The sequence below is a fragment of the Babylonia areolata genome, chromosome 14 (genome assembly GCF_041734735.1).
Source record: "Babylonia areolata isolate BAREFJ2019XMU chromosome 14, ASM4173473v1, whole genome shotgun sequence".
Lineage (NCBI taxonomy): Eukaryota > Metazoa > Mollusca > Gastropoda > Neogastropoda > Buccinidae > Babylonia > Babylonia areolata.
Window position 1 is genome coordinate 5,256,371 of NC_134889.1, and position 25,000 is coordinate 5,281,370.

Genomic DNA, 25,000 nt, shown 5'->3' on the forward strand with positions numbered 1-25,000 from the left:
AGCCGTCGATGAGCAGCACGTTGTTCAGGTACTCCTGGGCCACGTGGGAGCGGTTCACCTGCCCGCGAACACAACAGCCAAGCGGTTAAAGCAGTTTCAGATTTTCAATCTTGAGGGTCCACAGGTTTGAATCTCGGTAATGGGCGCCTGGTGGGTAAAGAAAGGTGGAGATTTTTTCCCCGATCTCGCAACAGCCGAGTGGTTAAAGCGTTTTGGACTTTTAATCTGAGGGTCCCGGGTTTGAATCTCAGTAACAGTGCCTTTTATCATTGATACTTAAGCAGCTCATAGTTATCATTATCATCATTAATGTTGGGAGACTGGCACAACAGCCGAGTGGTTAAAGCGTTGGACTTTCTATCTCAGGATCCCCGGGTTCAAATCTTGGTAACAGTGCTTGGTGGGTAAAGAAAGGTGGAGATTTTTCCTCATCTCCCAGGTCAACATATGTGCAGACCTGCTAGTGCCTGAACCCCCTTTGATGGGCTCAATAGCTGAGTGTTTACAGCATTGGACTTTCAATCTGAGGGTCCCTGGTTCCAATCTTGGTAATGGCACCTGGTGGGTAAAGAAGGATGGAGATTTTTTCCCGATCTCCCAGGTCAACATATGTGCAGACCTGCTTAGTGCCTGAATCCCTCTTCGTGTGTATACGCACGCAGAAGATCAAATACGCATGATAAAGATCCTGTAATCCATGTCAGCGTTCAGTGGGTTATGGAAACAAGAATATACCAAGCATGCACGCCCCCGAAAACAGAGTATGGCTGCCAACATGGCAGGGGTAAATAAACAAAACAGTCATACACGTAAAATGTAACATGTCTGTCTGAGTGTGTAAGTGTATGTGCCTGAAACCTGACTGTATGGTGGTGGTGTGTGTCCATCGAGATCGATGATGACCATCGTTGTCATCCAGCTGGGGGATGGGGGGAGGGTGGTGGGGAGTGGGGGGTGGGGGATGCTCATGAATCTATCTGTGAATCAGATGGCTGAATAGTCCAATCTGCGCACGAAATGTTCGCTGACAGTTGGGGCAGTCAAAGACAGGCATATCATTGTCAGGGAGCTTGTTTGCCCGTGACTTTCTGGCCTGCCTCTTCTGAACAGCTGCAGCAGTCCTGTTGGCCTTGCACAACTTGGCGCCTTTGAGTGTGTAAGTGTATGTGCCTGAAACCTGACTGTTTGACACAGGAAATGAATGACAAGCGCCCAATGGCAGCTGTCAGTCGGCTCTACCCAGGTGGGCAGCCTGTTGTGCAAATGAGCCACAAGTTTATACAGCACTTAGAGCTTGGTCTCCAACTGAGGATAGGCACTATATAAGTATCAATATCATCATCATAGGCTTCGGATCCACTCTGTTTGCGCATACCCAGATTCAAACACTCCACTGTCAGCCGCCGTTCTTTCTCTGTCTCTGGAACTTGCATTTGGAATGAACTTCCTCTTTTGCTTCGTCAGGCCTCCTCACTCAGCTCTTTCAAGTCTGGCCTTAACACCCACCTCTTTCAAAGACAGACTCCCTCCCCTGCCTTTTCTTTGCCTTCAGTTTCTCAAGTTTAGAGCTATGCATGCGTGTGAATGACTGAGTGTGAAAGCACTTTGATTTGTCTCTGCACAAGATTCAGCGCTATGTAAAATACTTATTATCATTATTATTTCTCAGGTTTAGAGTTATGCATGCGTGTGAATGACTGAGTGTGAAAGCGCTTTGATTTGTCTTTGCACAAGATTCAGCACTGTATGAATACTTATCATTATTATTTTCATCATTATCATTATCATCATCATCATCATCATCATCCTCACCTGCGGGGAGTAGTTCTGGGGCTCACGCAGCAGGTAGATGCCCTCCCCTTGCGAGCCCTCGCTGGGCTTCACGATGAAGGTGGGCTTGGGCGGCTTGGTCTTGCCGCTGCCTCCGCTGCTGCTGCGCGACTCGTTGAGCTGCCGCACATCGTTGGCGAACTCGTGGTACTGGGCGGGCAGCAGCCAGGTGCGTGGGAAGAAGGTGAAGTCCTCGGGGAACAACTGCTTCATCAGCATCAGCTGCCGGAACAGCGCCACCTTGTGGAACACCTCCTGGGCACCTGGGAGGCAGCAGAGAGAGGAGGGGAGGGAATTGAAGGAAGCAATTTTTCATTCTCTGAGGGTAATTGGAATCAGAATGGTTTGTTCACGCTGAGGTCCCATGTACAGCATAAACTTAACACTTGTAAAAGAACCCACTGCAACAAAAGGGTTGTCTCTGATAAAAATTCTGTATACAAATCTACTTTGATAGTGAAACAAATATAACTGCGGACAGGAAAAGAAAAATAAAAAAATAAAAAAATCAATTAGGGTGGCATACCACTATGGTGACACATATTCCCAAGGAAGAGTAGCCAAAATCTACTGTGTCAAAAAAAACGTAATACAATAAAACGCAATACAATACAAAACAATAATACACAACACAATACACTCTCTAATCAACAAACTAGAGGCGGTGCCAACCATGGAAGCGATTTACATTTAGCATACGCTGCCAAACCCCCACCCCTCACACATCAATTTCCTGCAGACTATGGTCCCATAATTTTCAGCAGCTGTTGATGTCATTAACACCCTGGCGGTGCAGTCATTACAGCACCATTTCAGCGTTCCCCCAAATGACGCCATTTCCTTTCACACCACCTTTCTGCTTTCTTTCCTTCTTTAGCTGGAGCTGGCTTCTTGCTTTCTTTCTTTCTTTCTTTTAGAGTTCATGCGCTGCAGCTCCCACGTTCACCTGTATTGTGGGCTTTTACTTGTACAACTGTTTGTTATGCTGCTGTTTAGGCAGCCGCTCTCCGTTTTCTGGGGTGTGCATATATACTGATGTGGGACATCGGGGAGAAAAATCTCCACCCTTAACCCACCAAGCAAAACGAAATTAAAACCAAATAAAAGTTTTGGATAATACTAATAGATTTTCAACAACAACAAAAATGAAAAAAAAAAAAAAAAAAATGGAGCTGACTTCTGGTGGGAATAACTGGATCATGAATCAGCAGACTGGTGTTTTACACTCTCATTTCTTGTTTTTTGCAGTCCGTAAAGATAGTCTTTTCTTTTCGTAAATATTTCATCTTGTCCTTAGTCCAGCTCACCACAGTGGCCATATCAGGACAGTCAAAACAACAGTAACACCACCAGCAATTACAACAAGCAGTCTCAACCCGATAACCAAAAAAATGCAAAAACAACCAACACACACACAAAAATGGGTAACACAAATGGAAACATCTTAAAAAGAGCAAAAACATAAACCAGACAAAAAGGAGAGAACTCGGAAAGTAGATTCATGCATGCATTACAGCATAATTTGATTTAGAAATAAATTCAATTCAATTAAACTTAATTTCCCATCTCCTCTTCGTAGATAATTTCTGACTGATATAAAGGTTGACTTACTGAAGAGGAAAGGTTAAAAGCTTAACGGTCCCACAGCCTTGTACAGCCGTCAGGGCAGTGAATTTATATCCACAGTGTCCTGGGACCAGCATAGGAAGGCGGGATCCAGTCCTCTCCTTCCGCCGTTTTAACCCTCCCTAACCAAACTCTGGTACCCATTCACAGCAGGGTGAAGTGAGGAAAACCAGGGGCAAAGTGCTTTCCCAAGGACAACAACATCATGCCAAAACGGAAACCTCAAACCCTGATCACAGGTGATCACTGGATCAGGAGTCCAATGTCTAACTGACTCTTGTCACTGCGCCTCCTTAAATAAGACAGTGGAGTTCATAAAAAATAATAAAAAGAAATAAAATAAGAGAGTGCAAGGAATAAATTATTACCTGGAAATTTATTGACCTGGCCAGAGTAAACGTCTGGCTGGTCGTGGAAGCTGATGGCATTCCAGATGACATCGCAGTTGTGATCACGTCGAGGAACAGGAACCTGGAACACATGTAGTTAAACACAAAATAGAATAAAAGAAACAAAGCCCCCGAAAACAGAGTACGGCTGCCTACATGGTGGGGTTAAAAACGGTCATACACGTAAAAGCCCACTCATGTATACCAGTGAACGTGGAAGTTGCAGTCCACAAATGAAGAAGAAGGAAATATATAATACGTCTCTATCACCAAGTGCTCCAGGGTCACAAGGAATATCAGGAGGTGGGGAGTGGGGGAGGGGTACATCCAGCATACGAACATGAAAATGAAATCATATACAAACACAAATACAGAAGGATTTTTTGGCACATATGCATACATACATAAATCAAAGTTCATGCACACACTCACACATGCTTGCCCCCCACCAAAACACATGAACACTCAGAGCATATCAATGTGTGCTCACTTGATGGACTGATAACTAGACCTACATTTAATGGTTGCTATACAAATAGTAATTGCACAGTTCTCTAATACTTAAAGTATAAAGCAACCATCAGGTCACCAACAGCCTTATATTGTTGCTCATAATGTTGTTGTTGATTATGTTGCTATTGTTGAAAAAGTCAATAACAACAATAATGATACTACTACTACTAACATTAATGCTATATAGTAATGATGATAACAATAGTACATTTATTTAGCACTTTCCAACCTCTCAGAATGCTTTACATAATTACGACACATCAGTCAGTGTGTGTGTGTGTGTTATCTAGTTTAATGCATGTGTGCGATCAGCACAATTTGGAGTGTCAATGTCTACAGGCGAATGAATACATGTATTAAAAAACAAACAAACAAAACATGCACACATGGTATCCGTTGTTTATGTATTCAACAATGATGTAATATGACAAATGGTAAGTGGTTGTCAAGTGAATCACACATACATAACGAGCATAGCATCAGACTTTTTTCTTTTTTTTTTATTTGTAGAGCTCAACAGACATGGAGAGACAGAGAGTCAGAGTGCTTTATTTCAGTTCCAAGGAAAATGAATGCTCACGCACACATAAAGTGCACACACACACACACATACACACACACATGCACACATACATAGAGTTTCAGTTTCAATTTTTCAAGGAGGCATCACTGCATTCGGACAAATCCATATAATATATGCTACACCACATCTGCTGGGTAGACGCCTGACCAGCAGCATAACCCAACACGCTTGGTCAGGCCCTGAGTACATGCATACATATTTGTGTACCTATCAAAGTGGAGTTATCCGACAGACTTGTGTCAGAGGACAACACTGTAGCTGCTGTGGGTTCTTTTTCAAAGCACCTAGAGCATGCTGCACACGGGACCTTAGCTAACTGTCTCACCCTAATGACTAGACACTCAGTTTGATTTTCCTGTCAAACTTGGGAGAAAGGGCGAGAGTGGGATTTAGACCCAGACACTCACAAACTCAGATGGCAGATGAGCGTGTTAACGACACTGCCACAGAGACACATGCACACACACACACACACAAACACACACACACACACACCACAACCACATCCACCTACCCTCCCATGCACCCTGTCACCCCCGTTTTCATGTTACACACATACGTCTCTAGCTCCACCAACACTTAAAAATCTAAACGTATCTTACCCCACCCTTCATTTTTCTCCTGAACTATACTGCAGACATCCCCCCCCCCCCCCCAGCACACACACAGAGACACGCACACACACACACACACACACACACACACACACAGACGCACGCACACACACAGACACACAGACGCACACACACACGCACACAGACATGCACACACACACAAACACGTCGTCTTAAATTACACAATGTGGATAGCTGTTAAACAGAAGCACGCACGCACACACACACACACACACACACACACACACTCACTCACACACATATGCATGACCTCTTCCACCCCAGGCACTTTCGAGTCCCCTGTGGCCCAGTTTTATAAAGTGCTGTTTCATGTCAGTTCTGAGTGACCCGTCATGGTGTCTGAATACCCACATACACTCTCTGTTCAGCTCTTGTCTTCACACCCAGACAATACCAACCCCCCCAACCACAAAGCCTACAAACTACAGCTTAAAAGAGAGTTGGTTTATTAGATACTGACCTGAAAGGGTTGTTCTTTTTCTTTATTTTTCTTTCTTTTTTTTTCTTCTTTTTTTTCCTTTTTTTTTTGTTGTTGAAAAAGGAAAGGAAAAACCGTGCACAGATTTTGATTTGAATAGCAGGCTGAAAAGATCGGTCCAAGAGAACAAGAAGAAAAAGGAGAGAGAGAGAGAGAGAGAGAGAGAGAGACAGAAAGGGGGAGAAAAAGAGAGAGTGAGAGCAACAGAGGGAGGGAGAGGCACAGGGGAGTGGGGAAGAGAGAGGGAGAAAGAGAGATAGAGAGAGGAAGGGGGATAATACAGCACAGTCATACCCCCCAAAATAATTATTACTGTGCATACACACATAACTACACTCCCTTGACACCCTACACACACCCTACTCACACACACACATAATACAACACAGTCATACCCCCCAAAATAATTATTACTGTGCATATACAAATAACTACACTCCCTTGACACCCTACACACACCCTACTCACACACACACATAATACAGCACAGTCATACCCCCAAAAATAATTATCACTGTGCATACACACATAACTACACTCCCTTGACATCCTACACACACCCTACTCACACACACACACAACACAGTCATACCCCCAAAAATAATTATTACTGTGCATACACACATAACTACACTCCCTTGACACCCTACACACACCCTACTCACACACACACATAATACAGCACAGTCATACCCCCCAAAAAAATTATTACTGTGCATACACACATAACTACACTCCCTTGACACCCTACACACACCCTACTCACACACACACACAATACAACACAGTCATACCCCCCAAAATAATTATCACTGTGCATACACACATAACTACACTCCCTTGACACCCTACACACACCCAACTCACACACACACAACAACAACAACATTATTTCAAGGAAAATGCACACACACAAAAAGTAGCTTTCAACAAAAAAAACAAATCAAGTAAACTTTCAATAAAAGGCAAGAGCCTTACATCAATGTGTACGTGCCTATCTTCTGTAGAAGTCTATCAATAATTAATCAGTCCCTTCTATCACCATTGACAACCTGCACCCACAACAGAGGGACCGCCGCAGGCTGATCGATGCTGATTTAAAGCGTCTGGTGTGAGACGCCCCACAACAATCACCCTCTCTCTTCTCTCTGTAAATATTGATCAGGCAAGCCACCCCCTGCCACCAGAAGAAAAGCTATGGAGTGGTGGTGCAGTGGAGGTGACTCTTATTAGTGCAACAACTGACAGTATGTGCGGTTGTTTTTGTAGGGTTTTTTTTCACCCAGTATTTGAAAGTCTAGGACTTTCAAAGATGTGTGTGTGTCACTGTGTGTGTGTCACTGTGTGTGTGTGTCACTGTGTGTGTGTGTGTGTGTGTGTGTGTGTGTGTGTGTGTGTGTGTGTTTGCAAAGATATGTTGTTTGTCTGGACAAAAATTGTGTAACATATGCAAAATTATCACTTATTATAAGTAACATGAAAGAAAACACGAACCAGTTTGGTCTGATATTAATCTCTCTTCTTCTTTCTCTGGTGGGAGGGTGGCAGAAAGGGGGGAAGGGGGCAAGGGGGGTGGAGAAGGTCTCTGTCTGGCACAGACTCAGATACTGAATGAATATGTACGTCATGGCAGGCGCTTCAAGCTGTGAACTTGGCAAGATGAATGTATATTAATGTAGCAACTCAGTCTTTATCAAAATTAATTTCACTAACCCTTAAAACAGAGTCGAAAACCACAGAATGGGTCTAACATGGTAATATCGATCACTTATCAACCCAGTGACAACGCAAAATGTCATTTTCTACTCTGCAAACAGTACGAAAATTTTCGTTTGTATACGTCCTACCTTAGAATACTAATTTATAGTTCTAACGCAGCACATATTATTGTCGTTAACAAGTTCCTGTACTTTCAAAGAATCCAAAAACAGTAAAAGAGTAGTGGATCTAAATATCATTCTCGGTTTCAGCTGACACACAGGAACAAAGTGCACTCTTCTACGGAGGTGACCTCCCTTCCCGGTCCCACTCGCCCATTGTACTGAATTCCTCAAACGTAAACAGGGAGTGAATCATGGACTCACCAACAGAGGCTATTGATAATCAAGTCCTTCGGCTCGAATACCCACCCATACAAACATGGCGGACAAATGGAAATGCTCTCTCCACTTTCGTCTTTTTACTGAACGCCTTCAACGTCAACTCCGTCCCCCCCCCCCCCCCCCCCCCCCCCCAACGCCCAACCCAAGTTTTTCCAGTCTTTTCCGATTGCGCGACCTGCTGTGACTTTCATCAATCTTTCCGAGTCGGGGGGGACAGTAGAATCTTTCCGAGTCGGAGGGACAGTAGAAATCTGAAGAGACAAGTCAACCGTTTTAGCTGTTTGACCAAAGGACAACGAAGATTCATCTGAGAAAAAAGCAAACTTGAAAAAAAAAAATGAAAAAAAAAGAAAAGAAAAAACAACAACAAACAGCGAAAACACGATTCAATAAGTAACTCACAACAATTAAATGATCAAGAAAAACTAAATCACAGTCAAGCAAAGCAAAACCAGAAAGTAATCATACACTGAAGTGTATACGGTAGTGGTCAGTTGTTCAATAGACTGTTTTTACAAACACCCTCACACTTACGCACACAAACACTGACGTGCACACGCACAAACACGAGCACACACACACACACACAGAGAGAGAGAGAGAGAGAGAGAGAGAGAGAGAGAGACACTGACGTACACCACCCCTTTCCCCCCAGTTCAGGCTATGTTCAGACCCGCCCGGCATACACTACTAGTACACACACACACACACACACATATATATATATATATATATACACACACACACACATATATATATATATATATATAAGCATGGTGAAATCCGTGTGTATTGTATACAGTGTCGCACACTTGAACAGTGACAGGAACTTCAGTTTACAGTCAGTAGAGAGCAAGGGAGCAGGGTTATTGTCACTTGAGACAGCACTTTCATATCAATAGCGACGGGGGTCTCTTCAGCTCAAAAGCTCTTTGATCATGTCATTCCAGTGCTATCTCCTTCCATCCTCTACACACCCTCCTTGAAATAAACTGCTGACAGTTTATGGGTGACGTTTCGGTACACAGACACATATGTTGTGGTAACCAGTTACAGCGGGAGCCTGACAACCTTTTTTTAAAATTCAAAAGCTAGCGTTGAATCAGCATCACAATGAACCATTGACTATTCTGTTTACCCGCTTTGTTTCTTGGTTCTGGTGGTTGTCTGATCGCTTCATTGGTTTATCTGTCTTCCGTTCATTTGCGTCTATGTCTGGATGAATGGCTTGTTGGTTGGTTCACTGGGTTGGGTAGGTTGGCTGGTTTACTTTGTATTCGTCTCTGCCCTAGTTTCATTCACACACAGACACACACACACACACACGCGCGCGCGCCCGCACGCACACACACACACACACACACACACACACACACACACACACAAGCCTAAGCTTTTGGTTTATTCAAATCCTTTTTCGTCAGGGGACAGGCCCGCGGGCTTAATGTTGTCCACGCAAACGCTTTTGTTTTCTTGCTATTTACTTTGTTTCTTAGTTCTGCTGGGCTTTTTTCGTTGTTGTTGACTATGGTGTTGTTTTTCAGTACCTTCTTTACTCCCCATCAGCTCTTCACTCTTTGTTTCTTCTTTTTGTTCTTCTGCTTTCATCAGTGGGCTCCAACTTCCACATTCGTTCGGTTTTAAGTGGGCATTTATGTGTATAAACCTTTTTAACCTCACCATAACAGGCAGCCATACTCTAGTTTGGGGGATGTGCATGCTTGGTATGTTCATGTTTCTATGACACACCAAACATGGATTATGGGACCTTTGATGTGCATATTTTTATGTTTAATACACATGAAGGGGGTCCAGGCGCTAGCAAGTCTGAACTTATGATGGACTAGGAGATAAGAAAAATTTTCAACCTTAACTCACTCAGTACGGCCAGTCCTCTCTTCTCCTCTACACAGACCCCTCGGATGTCCAGTGGGTGTCTGAATGACCCAACCTTTAGCTTCTGTCATCAAAATTGTGGTATTCTTTGTCAACATTCACGTCTTCAGTATAAGAGCCTTCCGCTTGCAATATTCTGATGATGGTAATTGGGGTGAAACGCTGTTAACGTCGTCTCTTTCACCGTTTGTATGGAAAGAGTTAACCCACCAGACGCAACAAAGATTGGAACCAAAGACCAACGGGCACAATAGCCAAGTGGTTAAAGCACTGCACTTTCAGTCTGAGAGTCCTGGGTTTGAATCTGGGTAATGGGGCCTGGCAGGAAAAGGGTGGAGATTTTTCCGATCTCCCAGATCAACATATGTGCAGACCCGCTTGTGCCTGAACACCGTTCATGTATCTATGCAAGCAGAAGAACAAATACACATGTAAAAGATCCTGTAATCCATGTAAGCGTTCGGTGGGTTATGGAAACAAGAACCTACCCAGCATGCACACCCCAAAAACAGAGTATGGCTGCCTACATGGTGGGGTAAAAATGGTCATACACATAAAAGCCCACTCGTTTACATATGAGAGAATGGGGGAGTTGCAGCCCACAAACGAAGAAGAAGACGATGGAACCTAAGAAGAAGGAACCTAAGACCCCATGAATATAGGATTTGAAGTCCAGTGTCTGACTGCGTGGCCAGCCACCATGCCTGTTGTTCACTATTCTGACTGAGCCCTGCCATCAATCTTGTTTCAGTGACTGCAGATTGTAAATATCGTGCATATCTCAGCCTATTGGCCCATGAGACAACAGCAGTGCTTGTGCCAGCAGTCGACAGACAGAGCCAGTGTTGTAGGGTCACTGTGTGACCACTCACCAGCAGAGACCCTGCACTGCCTTGCTGCATTCAGTTATAGACGTTGATAGAGCACCCTCTGTGTTGACGATGCAGGTGTTCAGTAGACCACAGCGGATCGACACTCCCCCTCCCCATCCTCTGTCACACACACAGACACAAACACACACACACACACACAGACACATGCAAATTGCACAGGCAACTGCAAAGCACCTGTTCTATTATTGATTCTCAGGGAACTGGCCAGCACATTGTATTACCTGATTGCATTTTCTGTCACCAAGTGCAGCATCAATGGTTCAATGACCCCCCCCCCCCCCCCCTCCCCCCCCCCTCTTTCCTGAATACTAATCATTCCCAAACAAGATCACAATTCACAAGACTCTTTAGAGTGACCTTTGTTAATCTTCCCTTCAGTTTTAAATATCAACAACAGGTGTGTCAGTTATATGTCACTTTAAAGTGGGGTTCTTTGTTTTGTTTTGTTTTGTTTTGTTTTGGTACTTGTGCACATACATACACAGATGTACACACAAACACACACACAGAGTGAGAAAGAGTGTGAGAGAAAAAGTAGAGGAAAGAGAGAGAGAACACACACACACACACACACACACAGTGACACACACACACACACACACACACACTCATGCACGCACGCACACACGCGCGCACACACACACACACACACAATGTTCCAGTTATAAATCTCTCTCTCTCTCTCTCTGTCTCTCTCTCTCTCCCTCCCTCCCATCTGGCAAGTCCAGGGCAAGTCAGGGTCTCACAGAGGTGTTGACAGCTCTGGTGCCTTTACAACTGCCTGTGGGTGGCTTGGCACCACTGCCCTTGCCTGCTACGTAACACGGCAGTGCTGCCTACGGACTGACAAAACAACTGCCGATCCTATCTTCAGAATTTGGCAGAGTGGTTCGCTGCCGCTGGTTCTTGTCCTGTGTGTTGTGGGTTGTGATGATCATGGCCAGTGTACTGTCTGTCTGTTTTGCTGTTTACTTTGTATTCGTCTCTGCCCTAGTTTCATTCACACACACACACACACACACACACACACACACACATACATATTATTAGTAGTTGTAGTAGTATTTTTTTTTAATGTATTTATCTATTATTTATTCACCCTTTTTTTCTTTTTTTTTCTCAAGGCCTGACTAAGCGCGTTGGGTTACGCTGCTGGTCAGGCATCTGCCTGGCAAATGTGGTGTAGCGTATATGGATTTGTCCGAACGCAGTGAGCTACTGAAACTGAAACTGAAACTAAAAACAATGCTGTTCAAGCAGTCTCTACATGCTTAAGGTCACCAACCCATATCTGTATTCTATAAATCTATTTCTCCCATGTGCATGCACGCACGTGTGTGTGTGTGTGTGTGTGTGTGTGAGTGAGTTTTTGTGTGTGTGTGTGAGTGTGTACATACATGTTTGTGTTTATGTCTGATCGTTGTGTTTCTGTCAATCACTTGGAGGGGTTAGAAAGCACTGTGGACATATATGTACCATTACTATTCTTGTCATCATCAAACAACTGGGTGTTTAGTCAAAGCACTGGCTCTTAAATCTGAGGGTCCCGTGTTAAATCCGTCAGAGACCTAACACAGTCCTTAACACGAAGTCGCTTTGTGCTGCTAAGATCTCATGCAACATGACCCTGGCTCTAATAATGATGTCTGCTGGATTCAGTATCAGTTTCTGATTCAGGAGAGCCACCAAAGAGTGTAGACTGATCTATATAAGCACACATCTGCTGGATAAAAAAAAGGGCAGATACCTGATCTTCATATAAACCCAATACGCTGATCATGCCTTGACACTCCTAAGTTAGGTTTGTGTAAAATCGGAAACACAAAAATGACAATAAAAAGGAACAAAATAAATAGATAACTTCAGAGGTTTTTTTTGTTTGTTTTTTAAGATAATGGACTGAATACATGAAAAAAATATATTAAAAAAAACAGAAAAATGGTGGATAATGGGTGGAACAAGTTGTTTCATTTTTTTTCCAATCCCCAAAGCCAGTATCTATCTATCTATCTTATTCATATCTATCTATCAAATTCACATACACTACCCACATCTGCTAGGCAGATGACCAACAGCATAACCCAACACACTTATAGGCTTGACTGCATACATACATCTCTGTCTCTCTCTGTCTCTCTCTCTAGACATATATATATATATATGTTATTGTTTTTCAGTGCGCTAACTGCACGCTGCACACGAGACCTTGGTTTATCATCTTATCCAAATGACTTGATGCTCAGTTTGATTTTCCTCACGCTTATAGTTGACTTCATCATGTTTTTGCGCCTTATACATATTATTAGTAGTAGTTCTTTTTTTGTGTATTTATCTCTCCTTTTTTTTTTCTCAAGGCCTGACTAGGCGTTTGGGTTACGCTGCTGGTCAGGCATCTGCTTGGCAGATGTGGTGTAGCGTATAGGGATTTGTCCGAACGCGGTGACGCCTCCTTGAGCTACTGAAACTGAAACTGAAACTTTGAAGAAAGACAGGGTGAGACTGAGCCCGGACCCTCACGGACGCTGCTGTCTTGGCAGACAGGCGTCCTAACCTCTCCACCACCTTCCTTCTTTCCAACAGTATCAGCTTGTTGCCCATGAAGGCTCGGCTCTCTCTTTCCAAACTGAACTCTGGACATGAACCCACTACTCATAAAACTGGCCCCCTTCACTCATACCCCTCTCCCTAAACACCTTTCTTTTCTTTTCTTTTTAATAATAATTTTCCAATTTGGTAACACATGGAACTTTAACATAAATACTTACATGGGAGGAGGAGCGGAAACGATGTGGAAAAAAACAAGCAAGGCGGAAGCAACATAAAAACAGTATTTTTGTGAAATACACAATTGGGAAGGAGTGGGGGGATGAAACGGACAAAACACAACATATAAAATAACAACGATAAAAAACAACAACAACACGTAAATCATTAGAAATATTCATTCAGAAAAGAACCATTCATTTCACCCAAAAATGTACCATTTGCACACACCTCAACGCACATACTTCTTTCACCAACATTACCAGCCTTAAGTTTCACTTCTGCACATGCCAAACAACAATTTTCAATCTGTATCTATACAAACAGCAGACCATTCACAATTTGCACATTATGTCTCATATTCATACTTTATAATTTGCTTATTGGAAGAAAAAAAAAAAGCAACAAAAAAAAACAATAACCACCTTTTTTTTTTCTTTCTTTTTTTTCATTATCCAAATCTCCCACCGCCCCCACCCACCCACCCCCACACTTCACCCATCCTTCACTGTCAACACCACACACTAATTCTCCCATAATGGTTGTTCTAATCAATACAACATGTCCGACAGACATAAACCCGCCCCTCCATACATACACACACACACACACACACACACACCCTTCAGTCTATTACCTGATGTTTATTCACCTAGCACGGCTGTGTGGCACTAGCGACGACCAAACAAATCAATGCAAGCCGTTGAACGGCAGGGGGTTCCGCTATATCCTGATTATCTTGTTCTGAATCGACTCCACCCCAAACCCACCCCACCCGCTCCAAACATGTGGGCATGTGCTGGTATTGGCGAAACCTTCCGTTGAAAGGCGTTGGTGTTAGGCCCTAGCCTTGTTGTGCGCTTGTCAACCATGGCAGTTTCATTGTGCGTCAAAGACCAAGAACCGGTTCCTCACCCTTTCTCTCCCTCCTGTTTTCTTTAGTTTAATCCTCACTTAATCTCTTTCCCTCCCCCTCCTCTCTCTCTCTCTTTCTCTCTCTTTGCAGATGACGTCTTTATCATGAGTTTCTTTCATGAGCTAACAGTAAAAAACTGACCTGAGAATTGAAGGCACAACAGATTACTGGAATGAAAATGGAGTTATCTGTTCTTACCTTATGATAATTGAAAAGTATGCTTTAAATATATTATTGTGTCTATTAACTATCGGTTCCCTTCATGAAAACTGCAATTAAAAAAAGGTCAAAGAAAAAGTCATCTTTCTTTTTGGATTCTGAAATTAACAGCATCTTAATATTCTGCTGCCTAATTCAAACTGCATGTACATTTCTGGTTGAAAATTCATATTCACAAAAACCACACTTTACATAGACCTCAGCAAGAATGTCATCCTCACTGTCATGAACACGAAGAGCAATTACACAGACTTACTTTGTTTGCACAAAGTTGAGTCATTTAGAGATAAACTGTTTTGAGTGCCCTTGTTGAAAGAGAGCATTTGTTGCTGTCATGCAGAGTTAGAACTTTGTTTTTATAATCAATCAGTCAAAAATCTACTCCATGAGAGGGCACCACAGTCAATCATCAGCCTGGAGGAGTGTTATGGATTATTGATATAAAGTTTATGGGTTCATGGTGTGTGTGTGTGTGTGTGTGTGTGTGTGTGTGTAAGTCGTTCTTTTTCGCAACACATAAATAGTAATCATCATATTTTTGACTCACTTGTGTAAACAAAGTGAGTCTATGTTTTAACCCGGTGTTCGGTTGTCTGTGTGTGTGTGTGTGTGTGTGTGTGTGTGTGTGTGTGTGTGTCCGTGGTAAACTTTAACATTGACATTTTCTCTGCAAATACTTTGTCAGTTGACACCAAATTTGGCATAAAAATAGGAAAGATTCGGTTCTTTCCAGTCATCTTGTTTAAAACAATATTGCACCTCTGGGATGGGCACAAAAAAATAAATAATGAAGCCTAATTATATGCAAACTGCATTTACTGTTATATTTTATTTTTTGTATTCTCTAAACTTGGCACTTTGATCTCTTATTCTGACACAACAGCAAGAGGAGTTATTATTATCATTTTTTGTTCAAACAGGAACTTCTTTTGCTAAGCATGGAATTTTTATTTATTTTGCAAACGTTTTGGTGCAGGTAGTAAAAAAGGGAAATTACTCTGTAATTAATGCTAGGGGACGTAATTTATCACAAGTGAGTCTTGAAGGCCTTGCCTCTCTTGTTATTGTTGTTGTTCTCATTCTTCTTGTTCTTCTTCTTATTATCACTGTTATTATCATTATCAAATTACTTGTTGTTATCAAAACTGTTTTTGTTAGTTGTTGTTATCACTGTTCCTGTACTGTGACAGGTGAGCTACCACGCAGACAGTAAAGTACAAGTATACATGCACACAATCAGTAATGTTTTGACACTGACCATGTCATTAATCTGATTAAACAAGCTGTTCAGCTTACACACAGTAAAGTACATGTATACATGCACACAATCAGTAATGTTTTTACACTGACCATGTCATTAATCTGATTAAACAAGCTGTTCAGCTTACACACAGTAAAGTACATGTATACATGCACACAATCAGTAATGTTTTGACACTGACCATGTCATTAATCTGATTAAACAAGCTGTTCAGCTTACACACAGTAAAGTACATGTATACATGCACACAATCAGTAATGTTTTTACACTGACCATGTCATTAACCTGATTAAACAAGCTGTTCAGCTTACACACAGTAAAGTACATGTATACATGCACACAATCAGTAATGTTTTGACACTGACCATGTCATTAACGTGATTAAGCAATCAGTAATGTTTTGACACTTACATACAGTAAAGTACATGTATACATGCACACAATCAGTAATGTTTTTACACTGACCATGTCATTAACTTGATTAAGCAATCAGTAATGTTTTGACACTTACACACAGTAAAGTACATGTATACATGCACACAATCAGTAATGTTTGGACACTGACCAAGTCATTAACTTGATTAAGCAATCAGTAATGTTTTGACACTTACACACAGTAAAGTACATGTATACATGCACACAATCAGTAATGTTCTGACACTGACCAAGTCATTAACTTGATTAAGCAATCAGTAATGTTTTGACACTTACACACAGTAAAGTACATGTATACATGCACGCAATCAGTAATGTTTTGACGCTGACCAAGTCACTGAGCACGCCGTTCAGCTTGCACATAGTAAAGTGCACGTATACATGTACACAGTCAATGGTGTTTTACACTGACCACAACTGTTGTTAAGCATGCTATACAGCCTACATGCAGTAAAGTACATGTGTAATTACATACATGCAGACAATCAGTAGTGTTTTAAACTGACCATGTGTCTAAACACACTGTTCAGCCTATATGCTGTAAAGTACATGTGTAATCACATACATGTAGACAATCAGTAGTGTTTTAAACTGACCATGTGTAGCACAGTGTACAGCCTACATGCAGTAAAGTACATGTGTAATCACATACATGTAGACAATCAGTAGTGTTTTAAACTGACCATGTGTAGCACACTGTACAGCCTACATGCAGTAAGGTACATGTGTAATTACATACATGCTGACAATCAGTAGTGTTTTAAACTGACCATGTGTCTAAGCCACGCTGTTCAGCCTACATGTTGTAAAGTACATGCATACATGTACACAATCAGTGTTGTTTTACACTGTCCATGGCGCTAAGTATGATGTACAGCCTACACACAGTAAAGTACATGTACACAATCAATCAATCAAAAACACTTTATTAATCCACATGGAAATTAAGTTGTGCAATCACAGACTCGTAAACACTAGCATAAAATCATCATGCGCAACATAAGAATTATTAAAACTAGTCAAATAAGAAGCTGATGATAAGACTAGCCCCCCCCCCCCCCCTCCCGGCACGCACACACATACTCATGTTAACACAATAGGGTATTGCAAACAGTATTTACAAATGAAAACATCAAAAAAAAAAGGGTATATATTACTAAAAATGACATACGCGCACACACACACACACACACACAGAGTCATATTTTGCATTGACCATGTTGCCAAAGACACTGTGGACACAGGCACTGTTGTTCCCCAAGCCCTTTTATCAGCCGCCCAGACCCAGACTGATAGCGCAAGTCCTTTACGATCCCAGCCCCTCGGTTTTATCAAGATCCACCTCTCCAGGAGTCTACCTGCCAGTCTTAGTGGCTCTACTGGAGCTTTAGAATTAATAATGTGACTGCAGTCAGAACATCCGCTGGTTCTGCACTCTTGTCAAACAATATGGAAAACAAGCAGTAATGTACACATATGTATTCTTGCCAGTAACAATAATACTTGAAGGTTTTGTATGAAGCAGTAATTTATTGAAAAAAAACACACAAAAAACCACATAAAAAACCAACTAAGTGGTGTGAACTGAGAATTTTAGGATATATATATTATAATCAACGTAGAAAACCAACCATTTAACTCTCTCCATACGAACGGCGAAAGAGATGACGTTAACAGCGTTTCATCCCAATTACCATCATCAAAATATTGCACGCAGATTGCTCTTATACTGAAGAGGTGAATGTTGACAAAGAATACCACAGTTCTGAAAACGGAAGCTAACGGTTGGGTCATTCAGACACCCACTGGACATCCGAGGGGTCTGTGTAGAGGAGAAGAGAGGACTGGCTGTACTGAGTGAGTTAAAGAAAAATTGAAAGCTGTTTTCTGTCGTTGAAAATTTATGATAAATAAACACTGTTTCCCAAGAAATATCCTATACTTTCCTCAAGGTGCTGACCAACTCCCAGAGTTTATGCGTAGGTCAGGCCATGTGTTCCTTAAAAAGAGCAAGAGTTGAGAACAGATGTTGTGTAGTGTAGATGGATCTTCTTCTTCTTCTTCTCCGTTCGTGGGCAGCAACTCCCACGTTCACTCGTATGCACGCGAGTGGGCTTTTACATGTATGACCGTTTTTACCCCGCCATGTAGGCAGCCATACTCCATTTTCGGGCGTGTGCATGCTGGGTATGTTCTTGTTTCCATAACCCACCAAACGCTGACATGGATTACAGGATCTTTAACGTGCGTATTTGATCTTCTGCTTGCATATACACACGAAGGGGGTTCAGGGACTAGCAGGTCTGCACATATGTTGACCTGCGAGATCTGAAAAATCTCCACCCTTCACCCACCAGATGCCGTCACCGTGATTTGAACCCGGGACCCTCAGATTGACAGTCCAACGCTTTAACCACTTGGCTATTGCGCCCGTCTGTGTAGATGGATCAGTCTGCACACTTTGATGCTCCCTTGAAACGGAAACAGAAACCTGTTTCACTGGTGTGTGAGATTTAAGTCATTTAGTGAAGGGTCCTATCGCTTCACCCTCAGGGGCCCCAACACACCAAAGGCAATACTTTCTTTCTAGCAGTTTCACCCACATTGAGTCTTTGTCACACTCCTACACAAGATAATAATAATAATAATAATAATAATAATAATGGTATTTATGTTGCACTGAATCTTGTGCAGAGACAAATCAAAGCGCTTTCACACCAGTCATTCACATGCATGCATAACTCTAAAACTGGAGAAACTGAAGACAAGGAAGAGGCAGGGGAGGAGGATATTTTGGGAAGAGGTGGGTTTTAAGGCCAGACTTGAAAGAGCTGAGTATGGAGACTTGACGAAGTGAAAGAGGAAGTTCATTCCATTTGCAAGGTCCAGAGACAGAGAAAGAATGGCGGCCAACAGTCGAGAGTTTGGGTATGCGTAAACAGAGTGGATCCGAAGCCGATCGTAGTGAGTGAGATGGAGTGTAGAGGTGAAGGCAGCTGCAGAGATAGGAAGGGGCAGATTTGTGAATACATTTATAACATAGAGTGCTGATCTTGTACTTTATTCTATGTGAGACAGGGAGCCAGTGGAGATGTTGCAAAACAGGAGTGATGTGCTCAGAAGTTTTCTTTCTGAAGAGGAGTCGGGCAGCAGAGTTTTGTATGCCCTGAAGACACTGAATGGATGAAGTAGGCATACCAGACAATAGAGAGTTACAGTAGTCAAGGCGAGAGAGAATGAGAAAAACGACAAGTCTAGATGTGATAATGATATAGATCTACTTTCTTTCCAGCAGTTTCATCCACCTAAGTCCTTGTCACACTCCTACACAAGATAATGATATAGATCTACTTTCTTTCCAGCAACTTCACCCACCTAAATCTTTGTCACACTCCTACACAAGATAATGATATTGATCTACTTTCTTTCCAGCAGTTTCATACACGTAAGTCTTTGTCACACTCATCATACACAAGATAACGATAGAGACAAGGAAAATAACGGAACATTTTTTTTGTCAGATGTTTTTCTTTCTCTTAACAGGCAGGCTTCTGTTTCAATGTGTTGAGATCCGATCTTGTTCATTCAAAAGACAAAAGTTTACTCCAGATGATGCGCAAACAGTCCCCTCCCATGCAGAATAAAAAAGCAAAGGTATTTTCTGAATGACTCACCTGTTCTCTACTACTCTAGTTTATCATTAATTACCTGTAAAATGGGGTTCATTTCCATGGTCTAACACACACACACATACACTTACACACACACACACACATATACACTCACGCACAAACACACAAACACGCACATACACTCATGCACACACACACACACACACCAAACAACAAACCTTAACTCACTCAGTACGACCAGTCCTCTCTTCTCCTCTACACAGACCCCTCGGATGTCCAGTGAGTGTCTGAATGACCCAAACTTTAGCTTCCGTCGTCAGAATTGTGGTATTCTTTGTCAACATTCACCTCTTCAGTATAAGAGCCTTCCGCTTGCAATATTTTGATGGTGGTAATTGGGGTGAAACGCAGTTAACATCGTCTCTTTCGCCGTTCGTATGGAGAGAGTTAACAGACGCAAACACTCACAGAAACAACACAAACCATCACAACCACCACAGAAAGAACAATCACAACAGCAACGACAACAACAACACCAACATACAGTAATCACCACTTACCTCTCTCCAGCCTAAATCACGGGCGACAAGCCTGACGACGTCTGTATTGCCTCGAGCCTTGGACGTATCGATGGTGACAATGTTTCGTGGATAGTGTCTCTCCCCATAGTGAATAGGGGGGATGTACACAGAAGGTCGAGAGCGACGAGTTCTCCCTATCGGCTTGGCTTCCTTTCCCACAACCTTCACCCCATCTCCCTTTCCATCCGTTGGCCGGTTAGGTGAGGAGAGGAACACTTTCAAGTCAGGTGGTCGCTGCGACCCGCTTTTCCCATCACCTGTTTTCTGGATCTGGGAAGGCGCTGAATTTCTTTGTGGACTCTGCGAGGAGTTTGACTGTTTCTCTTTCAGCTGTCGCTTTGACTCGGAATGTTTGAGCTTTGGTGTGGAATCGGTGTGTTTGAGCAGCTCAGACCGGATCCCTCGGAGTGGCAGAATAGTGTTGCTGCCCCCATAGATGAGCTGCTGTTGCTGCAGCTGTTGTCGTTTGTTGAGCATGGCGATGGCGATGGTGAGGAAGATGGTGAGTGCTGGCGATTCTGGGCCATGGGTGGAGGTGGCAGAGTCATGTCATGATGTGTGGAGTGTGGTCGTGCAGGAGTGTGGCCTTGGTGTGTTTGTGTGCAGCGGTAGTAACTTTGATGGCAGAGATGGTATGATCTTGATTGTGCGTATGTTGTGGGCTTGTTTTAGAGTGTTGTGATCTGTTTGTGGCGGACAATGATGCCTGTTGTATCCACCACGGTCAGATGATGTGAGGAGAGTTGCAAGTGATGTAAACACCTGAGGAAGAAAAAGAATGAAAATGGATTAATCTTCTTTTCTGTCTCCTGTGTAGTTGTGTACATGTGCACACACACACACACACACACACACACACACACACACACATACACACACCCCCCTCTACCTATCCCATATCACACACACACACACACACACACACACACACACACACACACGTGAGGACAGTGATGCAGACAAATAAAATTTTAAGCCTCCTCTATAAATCCGCTATTGTTATTCAATAAAAAGAGCTGGTTGAATGTTTCTTCACGGAAATGAACAGATCTGCAATTTTGATGTAAGTTAAACATTAAAACAGACAATAAACATGAACTGTTCATGTTAATGCTGAAGGGAATCATAATAATAATTTGTTTTAACTGTCTATTTAGTATTATAGAAAAAAATCACACTGTCATTATTAGTAATACCATTACTTCCCCTCAAACATCCTGAAGTTCAGTTTCATTGAGCAAAAAACTTCAGCGGCAAAATATAATATCATATATTATATGTTATATGTTTACCAACGAAAACAGTTAAACTTGCTGATGTTGTGTTGTCGACAGATATTTAAAGTTTTAACTTCTTACAAATAATCGTTAAACATCCTGGGAGTTTAGATCAAGAACTACTTGTTGGCTTTAACACTTCATTTGTCACATTTACCTGAACATTTGGCCAGAAGAAAATTTTCTCTGTACCAACTTCTTATCTCGCAAAGACATTCAAAGTTTCCAAAATAACAACTTCAATGTCAAAGTTTCCAAATGTAATGAAATATGTAAATTATTTTATACTGTTCTATATAATGTCAAAAAACATAAACTTCATAATGTGAATAAGTGAGAACACTTTGCAATATATCAAGGATCAAGAAAAATCAAAACAAACATAGATGATCTCACACTACTGATATAGAAACACCCATTAGACTTTATGCCAGCAGTGGAGATCTGTTTACGTACCACATTATAACAGAGAGAGGCAGAGAGAGACAGAGACATAGAGAGGGAGAAACATACCAACAAAGAATAAGAGATAGAACAAGTATAATCCACTTGTCTCTCCATCATTTCAAGATGCAACACATACACAGCAAGAGAGATCTATAGAAAGAGACCGACAGCCAGATTGCAAGAAATACAGAAAGAAAAAAAATTATGCAACTGTTTTGCAATCATTTCAAATTCTCTCTCTCTCTCTCTCTCTCTCTCTCTCACACACACACACACACACACACACACACATTGCACGCACACAAGCAGCGCACACTACATTTTGAATGTTCGAAAAATTCTAACACGACACGCCCGACAAATTAAGCTATAAACAGATCTGTCGTCAACTAACATGTCACTTCACAAAACACACACTTACTCCAAAACAATTCCTTGGCAGTGACTATTCTTTCTGCTTCAAACCTCCACTCGATAACCAGTAAATCACGGTTCACATGGGAATGAAGGCTACGAACCCGCAGGATAAATCCCGACCGCACACACAGACACACTCAGATCTGAACCCACTACTGGTCGGTTTAACTAATAGGCTAGTAAGGAAATCCGAAGACGAAGGCGACTGCTTAATATTCTGCGTTCCTTGAGCGGATCACCCAACGGTGCCAACAGCAAGACCTCTCAGATGATTCTATTGTACGCTCGGCTGACGCGGCCTGCCCTCACTCCTGCCAGGGTTAACGGCTTAGGCCCGGAACAGCCGGCGACAATGACTAAGGGTGTCATTATTTGGAGCGCTTGCTTTGCCTCTCACACCATAGCGAAACAACTTTGCTTGCGCTAAGCAACAGTCACGTGACCACGACGTTTTTGCTTCTTCCTTCACAAAGGAGAGACATAAGGGAGATAATGCTATTTTCGATTTCTCATTTTTCACGTTCTGAAAATGAATGTTGTGGCGCGCGTGTGTGTGTATGCGCGCGCGCGTTCGTACGTGTGTGCATGTTCGTACGTGTGTGTGTGTCCGTATGTGTGTCCGTGTGTGTGTGTGTGTGTGTGTGTGTGTGTTTGTATGTTTGTGTGTCTGTGTCTCTGTCTATGTGTGTGTGTGGTGTGTGTGTGTCTGTGTGTCTCTGTGTGTCTGGCAGTGTGTGTGTGTGTGTGCCAGTGTGTGTGTGTGTGTGTGTGTGTGTGCGCGCGCGTGTTCGTACGTGTGTTCACGTTCGTACGTCAGTGTGTGTGTGTGTGTCCGTATGTGTGTCCGTATGTGTGTGTCTGTGTCCGTGTGTGTGTGTGTGTGTGTGTGTGTGTGTGTGTGTGTGTGTGTGTGTGTGTGTGTGTGTGTGTGTGTGTGTTTGTATGTTTGTGTGTCTGTGTCTCTGTCTATGTGTGTGTGTGTGTGTGTGTGTGTGTGTCTATGTCTGTGTCTGTGTATCTCTGTGTGTCTCTGTGCGTGTCTGTTTGTGTGTGTACGTGTGTCTGTGTCTGTCTACCTGTCTGTCTGTCTGTGTCTATGCCTATGCCTATGCCTGTGTGTGTGTGTGTGTGTGTGTGTGTGTGTGTGTGTGTTGTGTCTGTATGTGTGTGTATATGTGAGTCTGTGCCCGTGTGTCACTGTCTGTGTCTGTGTGTCTTCTTTTTCTTCTTCTTTTTCTTCTTCCTCTTCTTCTTCTTCTCCCCCTCTTCACAGTGTTAGTCCAGTCAGTCTGATGAATGAATTGTCCTCTCCGAGTCCTGTCTGGAGCCATGGAGCTCGGCGTGCAGCAGGGTTGGTGTCGTCCTCTCCGAGTCCTGTCTGGAGCCATGGAGCTGGGCGTGCAGCAGGGTTGCTGTCGTCCTCTCCAAGTCCTGTCTGGAGCCATGGAGCTCGGCGTGCAACAGGGTTGGTGTCGTCCTCTCCGAGTCCTGTCTGGAGCCATGGACCTCGGCGTGCAACAGGGTTGGTGTCGTCCTCTCCGAGTCCTGTCTGGAGCCATGGAGCTGGGCGTGCAGCAGGGTTCATTCCGTTCATTATCGTTTTAAATTCTGGTCGGTGGGTGTTTGCCCCCACCAAGGTGTTTGTACCCTGTGCACAGGTGTAACCCGACCTGGGGGGTAGGGTTCACTGGGGACGTGGGGGTGGGTGTGGGAGGGGGGGTCCGGGGGGGTAGAGGGTGTTTACAATGTGGTTTACGGTAAATACGTGAGAAGTGTCTGGTGCGCATACTCACACACACACGCACGCACGAATGCACACACACACACACACACACACACACAAACCGGCACTAACACTAACACGCAAACACACACACATACAAACGTACATACATACACACACGCACGCACGCACGCGCGCTCTCGCACGCACTCATAGACAAAAGCAGAGACACACACACACGCACACGCACACACGCACGCGCGCAGAGAGAGAGAGAGAGAGAGAGAGAGAGAGAGAGAGAGAGAGAGAGAGAGAGAGATATGAACAGTCAGACAGACAGAGGCAGAGACACAGACAGACAAAGACAGCGGCACATATAAGCAA

At 43.0% G+C, this 25,000-nt stretch overlaps 1 protein-coding gene across 1 annotated transcript in view; it reads right to left on the reverse strand.

Moving 5' to 3' along the window:
- Positions 1 to 23,278, reverse strand: part of LOC143289421 (tubulin polyglutamylase TTLL11-like) — a 33,482-nt gene extending 10,204 nt beyond the window's left edge. Inside the window, exons 1-5 of the mRNA XM_076598384.1 lie at positions 22,898 to 23,278; positions 20,732 to 21,514; positions 3,825 to 3,927; positions 1,813 to 2,093; positions 1 to 58 (exon numbers count right to left, since the gene is read on the reverse strand). The exon at positions 1 to 58 is cut by the window's left edge and continues 389 nt beyond it. Of these exons, the coding sequence (XP_076454499.1) occupies positions 1 to 58; positions 1,813 to 2,093; positions 3,825 to 3,927; positions 20,732 to 21,229 (940 nt within the window). The 5' untranslated portion in view covers positions 21,230 to 21,514; positions 22,898 to 23,278. The remainder of the gene's footprint in view (positions 59 to 1,812; positions 2,094 to 3,824; positions 3,928 to 20,731; positions 21,515 to 22,897) is intronic.
- Positions 23,279 to 25,000: the final 1,722 nt, after the last annotated feature.